The 20,153-nt window shown below is 36.1% G+C and overlaps 1 protein-coding gene across 1 annotated transcript in view; it reads left to right on the plus strand.

Annotated features, from left to right (window-relative positions):
• Nucleotides 1-20,153, plus strand: part of LOC122814849 (protein unc-13 homolog B-like) — a 596,675-nt gene that overhangs the window by 497,194 nt on the left and 79,328 nt on the right. Inside the window, exon 4 of the mRNA XM_044087135.1 lies at nt 16,127-16,250. Within this exon, the coding sequence (XP_043943070.1) occupies nt 16,127-16,250 (124 nt within the window). The remainder of the gene's footprint in view (nt 1-16,126; nt 16,251-20,153) is intronic.

A 20,153-nucleotide genomic window follows, 5' to 3' on the forward strand; every position in this document is an offset into this window, starting at 1 on the left:
ACAAGTAGAAAATAAAAGGCTGCCAGTAGAGTAAAAAAAACTTCACTTTATTGTAGAATATTCACACCAACAATCCCATCAGCCCTTTGCTGAGCTTTTTCAAGATAAAATAACCTTCAAATGAACACTCCTTATATACATTTAAAATTCAGCTAATTATGTAATTAATTGATTAATTGGAAAAAATTTTCATTTAATCCTTCATTTCCTTTTCCTACAAGGGATGTTTTAACCAGCCTTTGCAAAATGAAAGTTGTTACATGTTGAAAATGCAAAGTGCTGCAAAACCCATTCATTTTTAAACTCATTAAATTGCTATTTGTTATGCACAGTAAAATAAATGAATCCATCTACAAACCTCAAATTACTAAACCATTTTTCCCCTTCTTTTTCCCAAAAGGGATATTTTCAAACAGTTTTTGCAGAATGAAACTTATTACATAAAACATGTACTCATATTTAAAACTTGCTCAATTTCCATTAAATGTACACAATATTAAAATAAATCCATCTGCACACATCAAATTAATAAACCAAATATATATACATTTAAATGCTCAGGCCTTTTTATAAATAATATTAACCAGGTATATATTAAACCATATGTCTGTTTAATGATTTAAAAATTCAAAGTTTATGTTACCTGTCAATAATTGTCATGAAACTTACTCTCTGGAGAACCCTTTCAGTTGGTCCTACAGACACTATGGCCCTAAATTTATAATTTAGCCTTCCTTAGCTTCAAGACGCTGTTGATACTGCAAGCGTCATTTAGACCTGGCCGCCTTCCTGCATCTAGTCTCAACTGCCATATTAATTCTTTGTGTTCCAAAAGGGTCTCCCAATCATCCCCTCTAACATCTGCTTTTACCTGTTCTAAAATGATGAATTTAATCTCCATGTTGGGACAAAAAAGGGAATGTCTGTAAAAGGCATTGGTTACCTTTTTAGTTATGTCATAAAAATGCTCAAATGCCTTTCTTAAAGTTCTTCTCGTTTTCCTATGTAAAAACTTTTGCATTTCATACATAAGCCCAGATAAACAATAAATTTAGCATTACAATTGTAATAGCCTCGGTTGACACAAAATTTTCTTGATGGTAAATATAATTTGTGTCCATTAAATATCGCTGGGCATTGTTTGCACATTCCACATTTATATGTTCCTTCTTTTCTATTGTTCACATTTAAACCTGTTTGTTTGGTCTGTTTCATTTCCAACATTTCTTTTAAGTTGGTACCCCCCTGCCTAACTTAATCTGGGAAACTCTGGGATCATACTGCCCAACCTGTCATCCAGTCTCAAAATTGGCCAGTATTTTCTTACACTGCTTTCTACAGTGCTCGAGTCTATACCAAAAGTATGAATGTATACTTTATGCTCAAAAGTTTGCAATCTATTGCTTGTTTGGCAATTTTAACATACCTGCATTAATCAGCAGTGGTTGGTATTTCGTCCCCCTATTGGTGCTCACTTCCTTTGCCAGCTCCTCAACCAAACCACTTTTACTCTACTGGCAGCCTTTTATTTTCTACTTGTGTGGAAGAAGGAGAACCAGCATTTGTTTTGGACTTTTTTGCCTCTGGATTTCCAGTGCCACCTTTGTAGCCGTGGAGCAATCTGTTTTACACACACACACACACACACACACACACACACACACACACACACAGACACACAGACACACACACAGACACACACACTTTGAGAGTTGATTTATATAGCAACACACAGACACTCCTGGGGAAGGCTGGCACAGGTTCTCCAGCTATGCCCTGACTATAAGGTAGTACCAACTGCCCACCCTTATCAGCTACTATAAGGCCCTTGGCAAAGGGTGACCAATTCTACTGTGCAATGTTACTGTTATCCAGTTGGTAAGTGTGACTAAGACTTGAAGGCTGTTTAGGAGTGGCTTGTACAGTATCACCAAATACGAGCTTAAATATCTCTACATACAAACCAACCACAATTAAAAGGTTTAAATATATTTAATAATAACTAATAAAAACACAAGTCAATATGTAACACAGTGACGACAGAGTTCAGTTCACAATTCACAGGAAATAACATAGCAGGACAGTCTAACATAAAAACAGAAAACATCTAATTAATCTTGCTATATTCCTATCTCCAAAAGAAACTAGGTTCTAAATAACTTACTGTACAGAGCAAGGCAAAGTGCTGATGAGATGATGTATTCAGGTTCAGAAACAAATACAAAATGTACTCTTTCTCGCTGAGATAGTTCTTAAATTAATAATACACATTACCCCTGGGTTAGTTAGATGACATCACTATTTGACACTTGCATCTAGTTCCTAGGCTAAACAGATACCAACAGGAACATATCTATGTCAAAAATACTTCTCTCTCAGATGTACAGCTGCTAGGAAGTCACAGAGCAATACAAAAACACTTTACATGTGAAACCTAATAATTATCTCTATCTTAAAACAATTGAAAGAAACTCCTAGCCTAGACATCCTGTCTCTTAGCTTGAGATAAACTGACTTTATAATGCATCGTAAAACTCTTTATCAACTTATTTTCTTAGAGTTTTGCAAGTTAACTGTGTATATCCCAATTTTTACTATGAAACATATATTACGTAGGTATAGAGTTTATACACATTTCTGCTTTCTTCCAGCGGGGTACACTATGGTTACAGTCTTGAAGCTCAGCACATAACACAGTTTTCTTACATTTGTAAAACAAACCTGTGGATCATATTTATATTTACAATGACACATAATTATTTACAAAATTCTATCTAGCTGGGCTGGCAGCCTTCACACATGGCCAAAAAAATAGTCTCATACAATAGAAACAAGCATCCATCTCTCACTTTTATTACCTGTGCATGGTAAACAAAGCTTTGGATTGTGATCTGAAAATAAAATTGGACAAGTAAAGCAACCAAAGAAGTGAGATGATCATTGTTCTCTTATTGCAGTATGAAAGTAGCTTTACACACTAAAGACAAGAAGTCTTTTTACAAGCATATTAGAACCTTTATAGAAAGCTCACAGTATAATATTTTTTGACTGCACAAGGTAAAAACTATTGTTGATGATGAGGTGATAGAAGATTTTGCTAATTATTTTTCCAGTATAGCTACAGCAGTGGAAGTGATGATATTGTGCAGCCAGACTGTTCAGCAAATATGTGGCTGCTTATTTAAGAAGCATGGGTAAAGGAGGTTTTGGGTTACATGACCGCATTAACATTTTTCTTGTCCATTACTTTTATTTTACCGCTTTTTAGAAACTTTACAACAAAGTTATGTTTATCCAAGTTGGAAACAGCTGTTGCAATCATATTTTTAAAGGGGGAAATACTGATAGATTGGATAGTTAAAAGCCAATCAGCTTAACCAATGTAGTTGGAAATGTTTGGCACAGTAGCGTTGAAAGACTGTATCTGCAACTGAGGAGGGCAGCTGTTGGAGCTAAACCAGCAATGATTTATTCAGGGAATGTTATGCTGTAATAACATGATTAGTTTCTCTTCTCCTGTATTGATTTCCTGGATAAAAAGTTGCCAGTATGTGTAATGTTTTTGACTTTGCTAAAGGATTTGATTCAATCCCCCACTGGTCTATAACTGATATTCTTGTCTGTCAAGAAACAAAGCTCCTTCTGGTGAAATGAGAGAGATTGTGTCTGTTAAATAGGGAAGCAAAAGTTAAGATTGGGAGAATTTTATCTGATCCTTTCACATTTTCCAGATAGGTCCCACAAGGCTCTTACTTGTTCCATGTCTAGGAAAACTACTCCAGAATCTAATTCAGTATGAACTAGGAAATTTGCAGAACAACAAGCTCTACAAAATTCAAATTATGTATTTTTGTGAGCTAAGACTAAGAATATGTCTTAACAGTGAGAAGTGTAAAACCATGCACTTAGGAGCCACAAATCCTGGCTATTCATACACTGTCAATAGCAATTTCTTGTCAACTTGCCCCTCTTTTAAGTACCTAGGTCAGCAATAAAACTCAGCTGACATTTAATTATAATGTTGACTTAATTGTTGGATCTCTTTGCATAACAGGAGTATCTTGAGGACTACTGCACCAAGGGAATTAACAGTACTTTGACCTCTATATCAGACATTGGTTAGGCCATGAATTGAAGACTGATCATTTTATCTCTTAAAACTGTAACAGATATTAAGAAACTGGAATTTATCCCAAAAGAATTATTCAATTTCACAATAAAAAGTTAAAAGTGGTAGATTTAAGAACATAAAGCTTTTAATTAGGGTGATTTAATGTATGTATTTCAAAGTTAAAAAAATAACAATGCAGTTTGGATCTCAGATTTCAGTGCTCTCAATCCGTACAAAAAATAGAGGGAGTGTTTAAAAAATTAAAACTTTAACATTACAGTCAAGAGAAATTACATTTGTATAAGGTGTCAAGATTATGGAACAATTTACTGATGAAAAGCAGTGCCAGTGGCACCACAGGTAGTATACTCTGCCTTTGATGCAGAAGGCTGTGGGTTCTATTCCCACACTGGTTAGATGGATTGTTGATGCATTTGGGGGTGGGGGTGTTATGCTTCTGAGTGTGTGTCATCCTTGGATGAGATGTTAAACTGAGGTCCCATCTGCTTGAGTTTGTTGGTAGCTCAAGGGGATGTAAAAGATCCTACAACACTTACTGAAAAGAGTAGGAAAAGTTCTAAATTTCCCATAGTAGTATAAATACTACCTCAGATCTCCTCTGAAAAGAGGCCACTAGCCTAGTAGGACTAACCTAGTTAACAAAGGGTAAATATAAATAAAATACATTTGTGAGAAATTAAAATAGTGTTAAGGAATTTAAAGCAGGTTTTGGTGGCTTTTTCTCAGATTGAAGCTTTATAGGTATTTCCATGTATTTCCAGAACGGGACTCTTATACGGCCTTAGGCACGTCCTCAAGGTAGTTTCTAACACTGTAACATTGTACATTCTGTGTGGATACTTAAGATATAAGGGAATGTCAAGCTGTCATTAAGCCCTCATGATAGATAATTCAAGTAACCTAAAGAACAATCCAGGTTACAAATTACTTGACAAGGCTTTAATTGCATATTAAACCATAGGTGGTTAAATCTGATGTTTTACCATCATGTATGGTGTGAAAATACGACGTGATATTTAGTGAATCATTGTAGGTGTCCTAATAAGGTGGTATAGCTGGTTGTGTATGCTGACTTTTGGTGTTACATGTATCCTTGCTAATTTGTAGTTGTAAGAAATATAAGTTTGACAGTATAACAAGAGAAAGGCTAGGCAGAAGCAATTTTAAATTAATGTAATGCTGTGATCTTGAGTAGCTGGGTTTGACGTAAAAGTGTAACGATGTATATAAAATGAAGTTGATAATTTCCATTGTTTTTAAAAAGGTGGGTGTCCAGAATAATATCCTTAGCTTAAGCTACAAACATTTTTGTAAGCAATAGTGCTTAAAATTAAGACAAAATTTTGAAAGCCATGAAAAATGCTATTTTTTCTGAATGAAATTTATAGGTATTTCTTCATGCATTTGCAAAGTTATTAGCTGTTTTTTCTCATTGCTGATTACTTTTTCATGGAGGTGAGCTGTCTGGTAGTGCAAGCAATTAATACTGAGATGTCTGAGCATTCTTTGCTGTGGGAAATGCAAAAAAAAAAAAAAAAAGCAGTTAAGTGAAAAAATAAAGTTTGCAATTATGGGGAAGTGCCCAAGCGATAACTTCCCCAGCAGCTGTAATACTTTAATGCATTTAATAGAGCAGGGCATAATTTAGTTTTATTTATGTGCAGCGATTGTACTTTTTCTTGATGTTTTCTGAAAACATTCACACTGTGTTTCATATCTAATGGGGGAAGAGAGATAAGAAAAGAAAGAACAGAAATCAAGTTAAGTGGAGGCACAGGCCATAACATGTGCTTCAGCATGGGTGATCTTAATTTTCATTAGGGTGCCTGTCAGTCAATTTGGGTTTATATCTGGGGAGTTAAACTTCATTTGCTGAAAATGTATGTAGTTTCTGTGCTGTCCAAAAATAACAGGGGGTAGCGGTGAACTGAAAATATATTTAATTTTTTGAGAGTTTTCATTAAAGCAAAACGTCTTGAAAAATATGACACAAGTTCAAATGGAGATGAGGAAAAAAAGCTGTATAAAAGATCAGCGTGCCAAACAGTGTGTGCATGTAAGGCAAAAGGTGGGAAATACACATTAAAAAAAACTGTCATGTAATGTGTGAACAATAGCTTTTTATCATAATGGCTACTCTGTCTATAGTATATTGGTATGTAAGGGACCTTACAGGTATAGACAGAGGAAAGGGTATTAAATTATATTATGAAATCCAGAGTGCAAGTAGCCGTGCTGCAGGAGACACATTTGGAACTAAATGAGCATGTGGATTTGACAAAGGAAGTATTTGAATGGATATTGAGCAGAATGTCAGGGACAAAGGAAAAGGGAGTAATACTGATTTCACGAGGGCTTGTTTAGCGATAGAAGAGGGAAAACAGACAGTGGTAGATTGTGGTAGTAAGGGGCTTTTTGCAAGGGATTACAGTTATACTGGCATGTGTTTATATTCCATCAAAAACTGCTATTAAGGAGTGTAATAAAGTTTTGGGAGGGATAATGAGGTTTCAGCAGGGAATGTTACTTATAGGTGGGGACTGCAACTTGATTTGCTACAGTGTGGATGTATCAGGGGAACCTAGAAGGGAAAATATAACAGATGGTAGATTTTTGAAATAATTTATGAAAATATTTGTTCTGGAAGCTATGAATTCAGTAAAAGTAACTGAGAGAATTTACATATTATTCCACAAGGTAGAGTAACTGCACTAGACTCGATATAAATTATATTTCACAGAAACATGTGCATTTATTTGAAAGTCTGCCTGCTCAAAAGAGAGGAATTAAAATCTTACTGACAGATAGAAGTAATATGTTAAAAGCAATTGTCTTGACCATCAAATCTACTTCTCTTCAAAAATTAATATATACCCAGTTGATGATTTTGGAACAATGCATATTATACATGTCTTACCCTGCATAAATTTAATCCCAAAATTCACCAACTTGTCCATACTGTAAGAATCAACCAGCTGATCTTCTTCATATGTTCTGGAGTTGTAAATGTATTTTCAAACTTTGGAATTCCCTTAAGATCCAACTTCAAAAGGTGGGTTACCAGAGTACAATGTTATCATGGAAATTTATGATTCTGCATATTCCCCCGAGAGAAATCCCTAAATCACAAATTATTGTATATATTAATATTTTTCTATTAATGAAGCTTTATATAGCTTCAAATTGGTTAGACCCATCTAAAACTTCATGGCAGAACTTTAGAGTTCTAGCGACAAAACATATATTGGCTCATAAATTACTATTAAACCCACAAAATAAAAATGTTAATAATCCAAAAATTTGGGAACAGATTTTTAATATTATACTAGCATAGTATTTTCAACTTGGAAATATTAATAATTATTTGTGTGTTTGGAGAGAATTTAGTAATCAACTGTCTATTACTTGCATTTATTTTTATGCTTTTTTATATTTAACTGTATTACATGGAAGCATTCTTGTAAATATTGTATATAGAGTGTGGTTATTAGTGATATTAGTTAATGCTTGATTTGTGAATATGTTATTTTTGTTCTTTGTGTTTGAAAATAATATAACAATAAAGATTTATTACGGAAAAAAAAAGAGAGGAATTAAAAGGAATGGATAGTATAAATTATTTCAGTGTTAAGGAAGACAGACATTTCTTCAGAATGATAGCTAGTAATTGGTATACAATTAGAATGGAGTTTGAAAATAGGGTAGAAGTGAGAGACAGACAGATGGTTAAGTAGGAATTATTTAGAGAAACTGACAAAGGTCAAATTATTGCAGAATAAGGGGAATCTCACAGAAAAAGAAGGGAAACTGTAGAGTGCTAAAGAAAAAATAAGGCAGTAGTTTTCTTAATATGCATGAGATTAGAAAGAATGCTTTCAGCAACTATTTTGATAACTCCAGAGAACAAAAACTTTTAGAACAATGACTTGAGCAACACAATGAAAAGGTTATTGCTAAACTTTCGAAGCCTATGACAAGAAAGATAATCAGAGATCACATATGTATGTATTAGAGGTATTTAAGAAATGTTATGAAAATTTGCATAAAGCAGAGGAATGTGGTAACCAAGAAAGCACACAAATGGAAATATTTATAGAACACTTAATTATGCCAAGATCAGAAGATGATGAGGCTGCTATAAGTAATAATTAAGAAAGGAGGAGATGAGATAAATACTGTGATATATAATCTGTCTGTAGAAAGGAAGTTTGGTAGTTAAGAGGGAAGAAAGTGATAAAGGTTTGGATGATTTTTTTAATAGTATTTTAAAAGGAAGGGAAGTACCAACATCTCAGAAGAAAGCTGTGGTGGCTATATTACCAAAAAGGGTAAAGGCTCATCAGATCCAGCTTCATATAGATCCATTTCACTTTTAAATCATGATTATGAAGTGTTTGTGTGTAGTAGCTAAAAGAATGGCAAAGGTGTTGCCAAAATTAATAGATATGGATAAATGCAGTTTTGTAAAGGGGGAGGCCAACATTTAATAACATTAATGATCCAGAGGGAAGCAGAATATAAGGAAAAAAACATTGTTTTAAACGCTCACTCCGACTCTGACATATTCTTGTAAAGGAAAGGTTAGTTTGCTTTTGCTTTCTTGTATTTGGTATTTCTTCATTTTCTTCTATTATTTTGTATATTGTGCTATATTGTCTTTACACTGTCTTACTTGTACTCTACTTTTAGTTACATATTTAAAATAGGAAAGAGGCCACACATGTCTCTTTTGTGGGTCACACTGAAATTAAATTTCTCCCATCATCTCATCCTGGTGCTGCTATGTTTGTAAACTCAACTCTCTTTGTAGTTAACTGCCACTTATGTTATTTACACCACATATTTCCTTCCCTCTCCTCTTTCATTGACTATTGCAAGTAAGCACAAAATTGTCATTTTTTTAAATTACTCCCCTTCAGCTATTTATATTTATTGGCCATTCCACTGTATTCTACAGAGCCAGAATACAAAGTGGCCATCCCCTTCTAGTCTGTCTTGCCCTTTTAAAATAAGTGGTTCTTGATTTTGATTGCTATAGCCTGTGTTTACCCCTATCTCATATCTAGCTGTGCAAAATCTAGTTCAAGGGAACCATTTATTGGAACGTCTACATTCTGCCTTTCAGTAGTCATCTTGGGATTGGTGTTTCTGTTTTGCTCCTGGTGAGAGAAGAATAGAGACATTATTTCTGGATGCTGCTGATCATCAGAAAGCCTAGTAACTATATCATTGATGCCAGCTTGGAATTTGTGCTTATAGATCTCTTCTGGTGAGAGAAGGGGCAGAGAACTTTGATTCCTGACTTTGTCTGATTGGGCAATGAGTGTCTGTGTTGATCCTTCCTGATTGATCTGGTTCCTCTTTAAGGCATCTACCAGGAAAAGGATGCAGCAGGCCAACAGACCACTGTATTATCTGGGTCAAGACTGCTGATCACAAAATGAGCCTGTGGTCTGCTTTTCATCTTGGGACTGATGCTACTGTTTTGCTTCGAAGAAGCAAAGGAGCATTGTATCCCAGCAACACGAAGTTGTGGTGAGACTGGCATTAGTAGTTGCCAGTCAGGCAAATCTACACTCTTCATCATTCTGGACAAAGCTAATTCATTCTTTTCAGTAAGTACTGCTTGATTAGCTGCTGTCTAACCTAACTTCAGAATATCTCCCTAAATACTTAATCTACAAATCATCAGGATCTACTAATTAGTTTCCCCTCAAGTATTTGGCAGTACCCTGTATAGATGCAAGCACCTTGAATTGATTTTTTCTGTTAAATCACCCTTCAGTAAAAACAAAAATGGAAACTCCAGCAAAGCTAGAAATTCCACTGAGTGACCTCCCAAACCTCTTGTATCAGAGGCACATGGGATATATGCAAATGAACCTTATGAACATCAGGTGTTTCAGCTCAGTGGCAATTCGGAATGCCCATGACTTGTTTCATTGTTTTAATTGACAATTTCAGACCAATAAAGCCAAACCCCACTAGCCGTGGATATGCATATTTTGGCATTGTTAAGACCTCTTCAGCACAGCACAAGCAGAGTGTTTGAGTAAGCATTAGAAGCACAGGGCTGTTATACCCAGCTGATGTCCATAACAATTGCCATTGAGCTGAAACACCTGATGTTCATAAGGTTCATTTGCATATATCCCATGTGCCTCTGATACAAGAGGTTTGGGAGGTCACTCAGTGGAAGTTCTAGCTTTGCTGGAGATTTCATTTTTGTTTTTACTGATTGTTTTTAAGTGGCCTTCTCACTCATTGTTTTAGTTTGTTGTTTGGGATATTTTTGCAGTGACCCCAATGATAATGGACATCAGCTGGGTATAACAACCACCTATACTGAGCCAGAAGATAATGCAAACCTACTGGTCAACAAATTCAACTCTAATTTTACACCTATTTCGCCTCAACCCCCCTCAGTAAATACCTTCAAATATAACTCCCCTACTATCACTAGGAACACGTCCTTGGTGCTCTCTTTAAGGCCAAGAGCACTACCTCAATGGGTCCAGACAGTATTCTACAATGTCTTCTAAATAGCATGAAACAAGACCTATCAGGCCCTCTGGAATTGCTATTTAACTGTAGCCTCCAGATAGGCTGCGTGCCTCATGAATGGAGAACAGTTATCCCTCTGCATAAAGGTGGGCCAACTACAGACCCATAAGTTTGACTAGTCTCATATACAAAGCCGTGGGAAGAATTATCATGAAACTCATCAATAATGATGTAGGAATGGGTCCAGTGTCTGGAGGTTTCCTATTTGGTTTCATCAAGGGCAGATCATGCCTACTCAACCTGGTGAACTTCTTTGAGAAGGTCACCAAAGCAATGGATGAGGGCAAAATAGTTCTCACTGCCTACCTTGACTTGGCCAAGGCATTTTCACACAATATCCCACTTGGGTATTGTTGACAAATTCAAGAGTTCAGGTATAAACCCTTATGTCACCTGGTGGATAGCCAGTTGGCTCACAGATAAGACCCAGAAAGTTAGAATTCTGGAGTACACCTCTAAAAAGAGGCCAGTCACATGTGATGTCCCTCAGGGATCAGTACTAGGACTGCTCCTTTTTATTTACTTCTTTGAAGTCAAGGCCAATGTCAAGGGCCTCTGGCTGACTAAATTTGCAGGTGATTACAAATTTGGAGCAGTCATAGAATCCCCAACCAACACAAATGTTCTCCTGGAAAGTCTGTCACAGACAAATAACTTGTGCAAGAGCTATGGACTAAATCTAATTGACAAGAAATGCATAATAGTCTCCTTTGGGAAGTCCTCCATCTCTGATAACTATCATATTGACGAACCCATAAGAGCCGACCTGGTCATCAGAGACTGGACACACACAGACAGTAATCTAGCATTTGACCATCATGTGTCTACAGTAGAAGGAAATCATTCTATGCTGTGCAATTTGGAAAGAAAGCTATGCCATTTAGGTCCAAGGAGGTAATTGTTCCACTGCATTTGACATTCATCAGCCCTATCATAGAGTATAGTGCCACTTTGGTATGTACCAAACACGTGATATCTAACAATTGGAATGTAAACAGAGGTTCCTTACTAAAAGACTACAGGGTATAAGTAACATGTCCTATGCAGACTGCTTCAATGCTCTATCCCTGTATTCTGTCTCTTACAGACTGTTGAGGAAAGATGTCTACCTGGCATACAAGACATCCTCAGACCCTACCCTGATGGGCCTCCTGCTTATCCCCAAAACAAACAGCACCCGAATTACCCACTCTAAAGACTTAAAAAGTTTGCCTGAGATATAAATGGGACCTCCTGGACAGAAACAGGCTCCCCATGCATGTGAAGCATAGTTCCTCCTTAACCCAGTTCAAGTGGACAATTAGATGGAGAACAGGAAATTCATCTCTGGTTTGACACCTTTCTCTCTAATGGACACAGGCAGCCTGTAAATGATTCATTTCCCAGGCACCTGCTTGCACTTATCAAGGGTTCCAGAACTTGTCAGATATTTGGAATGTATTGCTAGTCTTAAAAAGGCTGCTGTTGTCATTAGCCTAGTACACACCTATAAACCTTTGTTACTGGTAGGTCTTGATGCAAAGAAAGCAATTGATAGATTCATCTGGGATTTTTTTTTTGAGTAGAGCAATGGAAGCATTTGCATTCCCTGATTCAGTAATAAGGTAAATTAGGAGGATATGCAAAAGATTGGCAGAAAGATTTGAACTGGGAGGGATTTTCTACAGTAAGTTGTTTGAACAGCGGAACCAGACAGGGGTGTCCTTTTTCCGTTTTTTTTCGTTTACTTTGTATTTAAAGTTATTGGCAAAGAAAATAAGGGGCTCAAAATTTCAAGACTATAATTAGTGTAGTAATCAAGAAAATATGTCTTTATTTGAAGATATTATTTTGTACTTAATAAATCCAGAAAGGACATTTTGGTATTGTGGAACATTTTGAGATAGATTCAAGTCTTTTTTGGATGTAAAATTAATGAAGATAAGACAAAGGCTATAGCCTTAAATTATGTACCTCCTCATGATTTGGTTCAGCAATACCGGCATTTTTGGGTACATTTTAAGTTGAAGTATTTAAGATTGTTGATTAAAAAGGGTTTTGTTATGGAAGCTAAGAATAAGAGATAAGATACTAAAAAGGTAACATACACCTGAAAAATTGGGAGCTCTCATTTATGGATATGGGTAGTAATATACTAACAGTGAAAATGTTTGTCCCATTTAGTTTTATGTACAGATCAGACATAGTTTTATCAACAAGAGGAGAAGTTGTAGACAATAATGAGTTGAGAGAATTTGTCTGTGAGCGAAAGAGGGCAACGATCGAGTTGAATAAGCTGATCCTTCCAACAGAACAAAGTAGTTTAGGATTACCTGATTTGAAGGGATAGTTTAGCGCTACACAGTTAAGGCTCATATAGTTAACACAAGCAGGAGGTTGTAATTCAAAATGGAAAGGGATGGTAATGAAGCGGGTGGGGGGGGGGCTCAAGAAATCAGATGAAAGTTGGCTTTGGGAATGCAGATCCTTAAGGAGAATAATGACCATACAGAACATTATATTCTTAAAGTAGCAATATTCTAAGAACTAAGCCAACACATGAATGGAGAGAGGAGATTTTGCCAGTGGAGGTGACTGTAAGTAGGGTTACAGAAAATAGGCAAGATGGTTCTGGAATTTTCAGGAGAAAACTGGCAAAGGAACTAAGGTTTAGGGAGCAAATAACTAGAGATGGGAAGGTAATAGAGTGGGAAGAGGCCAAGAAGAAATTTGGACTGCTCGTTATAGAGACTGCATTAATATCAGAGTATAGGCAAAGAGAAAGGGCTGGGGGAGTCCTAAGTAAAAGCCCTGGGCTGGTTGAATTTTAAGTCAAATCTAGAACATAAGCTGCTGTTAAAAAGGAGTGAATTAGTCGGGCATGTAATGTCATTCATGATAACCATAAGATTTAATCAGACGTGGTTAGAAACGATTAGGAAGAGAGACTGGAAAACCAGTTTACAAGGGACCGATTTTTACCCCGAGCAGACTTAAAAAAAAAATGTATCCTCAGGTAGACAGCAAATGTTGGAGATGTGGTGGTGAAGAGAGGTAACTAGGAACATGCTTTGTGAGTGTAATGAGTTGGCAGATTTTAAAAAAAAATCCCTACAGTATACTCTGTCAGAAATATTTGGAGAGCAAATGACTGTTACTAAGGAAATAATCATTTTGAGCTAGGACACAGGAACTGGCTTGCCTAAAGGCTTTATTAAGTTTAATTATGCTGGCTGCCAAAAAAAAGGAACTATTAGAATATGGAAATCAAAATCAAAGCCAACTGTATTTGTAGTACTGAACATTGTAAAAGAGAGAAAATAAGTGGAAGAGGAATTTTTAGGAAAGGGAAGGAGCAAACTACATAGAGATAATATGAATCTGTGGGAAAAACACATACAAAATAATTTTCAGGAAGTGGAATGAAGTTTAAGGGAAGGCAGAAATTCAGCAATGTATGTAATGAACTAAAAGACCATTATTATTAGACAGAAAACATGCATCTGTGAGACGGCTAGTATTTATACCTTGTTCTGATGGTTTGTCAACAATACCTAAGTGAGGTATTCTATCTAATGGCATGGCCAGGTCAAGGTACACAGAGTGCACCATTTCCTCCTCATCCATACACTTGGTGACCCTCTTGAAAAAGTCTATCAAGTAGGATATGCAAGACCATCTCTTAAAGCCAAATGGGGATGGGTCCAGTATCTGTAGCTCACCATTGTCCTTGTTGATGATTTTCATGATAATTTCATCCATGGCTTTGCAGATTAGACTTGTCAGACTGATGGGTCTGTAGATCCCAGGTTTGTTGGTTTACCATTATGAAGAGGGATAACTATTGTGGCTCTCTATTCACCTGGCATGAACCTGCTTTGAGGCTGTAGTTGATGAATGCATAAAGTGGACTTGCTAGGTTGTGTTTTAGGCTATTTAGGAGGCAACTGAGGATATTGTTGGTGCCATTTGAACATGTGTTTATGGCCTTAGTGAGTGCCAGCAGGACCTACTATGTGTTCATAGTTGGGGGGATATGATAGAAGGGGTTTTGTGAGGGGGGATTTAGGCAATAGATTCTATGTCACCATGCTCAGTGAAGGTTGTGCCATTTACCACCATTTCCATACATTGCTAAGTGTTACCTTTAAGGTTCTGAAAATAGCTGAAGAAGGCCTTGTGATTGGCCTTAGCCTGGTAGACTATACTGACCTTTTAATTGGCCTTAATGGACTTTATTGGACCGCTTAGTTTCTTGTTTAGTTGAATCAGAGAGCTCTTGTCTCTGATTTTGGCCATGACTTTTTTTATATATACCCTGTTAAGGTAAGGAATCCCCCACTGAGGTTTTTGTTAGATCTGGGCTTGCTTCTAAGTGTGACATCCTCACTGCAACCATTTACATATTTGTATAGGGTTTCTGTAAATAATTGTTCACAGGTAGCTGTGTTCTGTGGTTTGGGGAAGCTGTGAAGTTTGACAAACTGTCACTTCATATGATGTAGTTTGCTTTAGCATAGTTGCTAAATGTTATGGGTTTTGTTGGGCTTTCCATATTGATTGTTTATTTTGAGTGAGTCAACTTTGTGGTCCAAACCTACCAATAAGGATGCGACATGGTAAGGGGAGGACATCTTAGAAGGGAGTACCTCCATGGGACAACCACACATCTGCTCCATAATGCCCAGCTCTTGACTCTAAGGGAATAAATGGTGTGGCCAGACAGCCACCTCCCCAAAAGAACAAATGGGCTTGGAGCACTTTCCCATTTCTATGGCTTCTTGTCTCTTTCCTGTGGAGAACAGAATTGAGCCAATGGGACACAGATAGGGGGTGCAGTCAGGCAAGGTCTTTTGGAGGATGTAATACTATATTAGTACAGAAATGACAGCACTGCATCTAGCAATGTGTCACTTTTGTTAAGGAAGATAAGTCTAGGGCTGCTTTGTTTTCAGTCTCTTGTTCCAGATTTATACTGTATTAACAGAACTTTACAGTATATTCCTTGCAGCTTGCAAATGTCACTTTCCATTTTCTCGCAAAGTTATCCAAGGCTTTTTGGCTTTTGTACTTTTAATTTCAGAAATGTGTTTTACTACTTGGAAGTGGTGCAGGTCCACAGCTTTCAATTTTTGTATAGTTTTTCAAGAAATCAGGTGTGCCTCTGTGGTCCCTGTAGTTTAATAGCGATAATTCCTCAGTTTGGTCTGTTTACTTTTTCTTTTTGGCACAATGTTATCCTTTATGCTTGGAAGTCTTGATAGTCTTCCTCTTGGTTTGTTTGTATGGGTGCACAGACACACACAGACTCGCACGCAGACATGCATGCATGCACGCAGACACACACACACACACACACACACACACACACACACACACACACACACACACACACACACACACACGTGTCTGTTTGAAGTACTGTAATTAAGCTGCTTTTTTAATTTATAGGAAGGACCAGGGGAGTGGGCAACATTAGAAGCAGAGGTCTTGATGAAGGATGATGAGATCTGTGGAACGAATAACCCAACACCTCATAAGATTTTGTTGGACACTCGTTTTGAGCTACCATTTGGTAAGTTCTTGTCAGTTAATTGTTTTACTTGTATGCAGAATAAACTAATTCCTGCCAGCTTGATTTCCTTTGTTTATATCAACCTGGCTGCATTCCTAATTACTGTGATTCTTTCAGCAGGTAATGGCTTTTAGATTCATTCACTATGTGACTGTTTAAGATACCTGAAAAATTATTCAATATTGTTGCGTCATCAAGCACAGATCACAAAGACTGAAATTACTGAAGCTGGCGTTTTCAACTGAGTCTTTGTCTAACGATCAAGAACGTATTGTTTTCTGTTGCACTTAGTTGCATAGTGAATTATAATTGCGTGCTGATTTATTCAAATTTATTGTACTTTTTTACTGTTTGGTTAAAAACCTGTTTGTTGAGTTTATGCAGTGACCTGACTGTTACTGCATTAGTGAAGAGATTCTGGTATCTGATTTATTGTTTTCCTCTGCTTTCACTACATTTTGCAGCAGTTGTACAAGTTTTTCAGCTAGTTTTTGTCAAGAGTGATTCTGAGGCAGAGAATTTAACTCCTGCTATATTCTGGAAGTAGACATTTTTGTCTGAATTCCTAGCCAGTTTTCTGTTGTAGCTTTTTATTTCCTGCTCTGGGATAAACAGTGCTGGGTGCAACATTGTACTAAATGGACGCAGGGTCTTCCAGTACCAAATTCTCTACAATCTAGTTAGTCTCACATCCACTAAGACACTAGCAGTATTCACACAATGTTTACTAATTAGATTCAAGCGTACGACTATCTTAGATAGCCAGGAACTATTCTTATTCATCTTAATGTGATTATTTTTCCTCTTGCACTACAAATATGAAACATTTTTATATAAATTCTTAGGCCATTTTACTGTAATATTACTTAACTCTCTACTCTACAAATATGAGGTACCTACCTAGTGTAACAATTGCCTGATATTAACAGACCATGAATTATTGCTTACCTTGTCACTATCTATATGTGAGAGACACAAGTCCTTAGCCAGACTAGAGGCCTCCCCATTTACAAACAAATATGACCTGTGAGCAACACACACCACCACTGCATTCCACGCATTCACAGTCAACAGTCATAGACTGTTGACTTTCAAAATCCCCTGCCTAAGCCTCAAAAACCTAGTAAATTTATGGCTCAGCATTAATCAAATGCAACAACATGCATTAGCAGAGCCACATTAAAGGGCTGCCAGATAATTAAATGCTCCAAAACTAGTGCACTTAGCCTTGTAACGAAAGCATACTAGTGATTATTGACTCCACTGTCAGACACACCAACTGAGCTCTTATGAGGCTTGACAAGGAGAGTGAATCAGGATATATGACATACCAAAGACCCTAAAATCCCTTAAGCCAAACAAATATGATTTTGACATGATCCTTACATGTTCCTATCCCAGTCAAGACTGAAAATAAATATACATGATTTCTGCTTTATTTTGCCTCCACACACAGAGAACTGTTATTTCAGGAATATTGGGTTTTTTCTTCAGACTTGGATTAAAAATTAATCATTAATGCACTTTTTTATGAATTGCTGTTAATAACACAAATGACAAAAATAACCAACAAAACTAGGTAAATATTGGACAGAGATTCAAAGCAACATTCAAAGATGGTGAGGCATGAAATTGTCTTTTCTCACAACAGTTGATATAATTAAAATTAACATCCTTCCCAAGATACATTTTTTAGATCATCTCAAGTTCTGCCTAATAAAATAAACACTATTATGTTAGCATTTTCCAAATATATATTTTGTCCCAAATCAATTAAAATTAAATGTAGTAAACTGACAGCACCTAAACCATTAGGAGGTTTAGGTTTACCAGAACTTCATTTGTATTATCTAATTAATTTAGCAACAGACTTTGGTGTGCCATAAGTTTAAACCCCACATTTAATGAACGTCTCCTTCTTAGGTAACTCTCTGGTACAAGTCCTTAAAAACTTATTCCTATAATATCTCAGCCAATCAATTTCTAATCAGTTTTATGTCTAAGAATTTTAAGATTCACTTATTCTTTAGTGGTATGATACTAGCCTTTCAGACACTAATGATTAGGCTGGGCCTGGAGACTTATATATGCTGACATCTGTAATCCACATCTATTGCTAAATAATCAAATGATTGATTTAAACAAGCTTCCATTGCTAAGACAAAAGTGATATGAGACTTTATCATGGACCAATCAGAATCTGTGAAACTGTAAAGGCAAAAAATGTTTATCTAAAGGATACTTGTTATAATCAACCAAAGTCATTTATTGTATAAATACAAAATACAACTACAATATGAATTTATCAAAACTTAGTCTCTTACAAGAACTGTTACAGACCATAAATCAAAATACTGCATCATTAAAGAGCTATAAACTGGCAATAAAAATTTTAAAATATTTTATTTTCTTCTTACTGGATTAGTTATAAGCCTGCAGCAAATTGCAAAAATCATAGTTCAAAAATCCATTAATAATAAATTAAGCTATATCCCTTTGGGAAAATATTTTTTTACTCCATATATGATTTTAAGTAATACTTATCTTGCCCACAATGAATAAAGCTCTATATTTTCTAAATACAGCATAGATTGAGAAAGAGAACTCTGATTTTTTCATAGCTGTTTAGTTTTGCAAATATTCTCAAAAGGTTTGGAAAATACCCTAATCAACAGAATAGAACTGAATATACCAGGGATTAAAGAATTCACATGGGAATTAAAAATCCTACATAATTCCTGTGTCCAGCCTACATAGGGAGAATTTCCACACTAACAGTTTGTTTTTCCCTATTAAAACTTTACATTTCTATCAACGATCTGAACTTAAAATCTTTAAATTGGAGTGATTTCATAAATTTCTGTCATAGGCATATAAAAGCTTGTAAGACCTTGCTCAAACACAGCAATACCACTAAAACAGATAAAATGTAAGCAAATAGCAAGTCTTACTAGACTCAAATAATTCCTACATTTCTGAGGGCATATAACGAGATCAGCTCAGTTTTCGTTTTTCTAAATTTCTTTTTCTATTTATATCTGTAAGACAGTAACTAGGACATGTACTGTATGTGTGTGTGTGCATGCATGGCCTGTATACAAAGATTATATCACATGTTAATTGGATTGTTAAACTTATATTTTATCCCTTATTCTTTTTGTATGCAGTGGAGAAGTTCCTTACACTAGTCAGTGCCAACAAGTAGCATGCTCACCTTTGGTGCTGAAGGCTGTGGGTTCTATTCCCACCCCAGGTAGGTTGATTGCTGATACTGCAGTATAGCATGAGGGGGGAGTGCTGTACTCCTGAGTGTGCCATCCTGTGATTAACAAGTTAAACCAAGGTCCCATCTGCTTGAGTTGGTGGTAGCTCAGGTAGATATAAAAGATCCTATGCCACATATCGAGAAGAGTAGAGGATGTTCCCTAATGTCTTGACCAAATTTCCCGTAGTAATATAAATACCAATTCGGGTCCCTCCTGAAAAGAGGTTATTAGCCTAGTGGGACTAATCTAGTCAACAAAGGATATATAAATAAAATAAAATCATTTGATGTAATTCTTATACTTGGGGATGATTTAGTCTTTTTTTATTTATTTATTTTTTACATGTTACTGTTATTTTTTTCAGTTGTCTTTTCTTAATACAAAAATCTCAATAAAAAAAAAAAGATTGCTTTTTTTGGCTTCTTCACTTTTGAAATCTTTGCTGTGTTTTTTTTTTCAACTATACCTAAAATAGCTTTCCTTCATTTTGACCAGTTCATTTCACTTATTAACCTTCTTGCACATGAGCTATTCACCATGTTTCCTACCTCTCACTGGCATAAATATTACCTAAAATAGCTTTCCTTCATTTTGACCAGTTCATTTCACTTATTAACCTTTCTAATAATGACACTAT

This window comes from Protopterus annectens, chromosome 1.part1, assembly GCF_019279795.1.
Source record: "Protopterus annectens isolate FY-2018-M chromosome 1.part1, PAN1.0, whole genome shotgun sequence".
Taxonomy (NCBI): Eukaryota; Metazoa; Chordata; order Ceratodontiformes; family Protopteridae; genus Protopterus; species Protopterus annectens.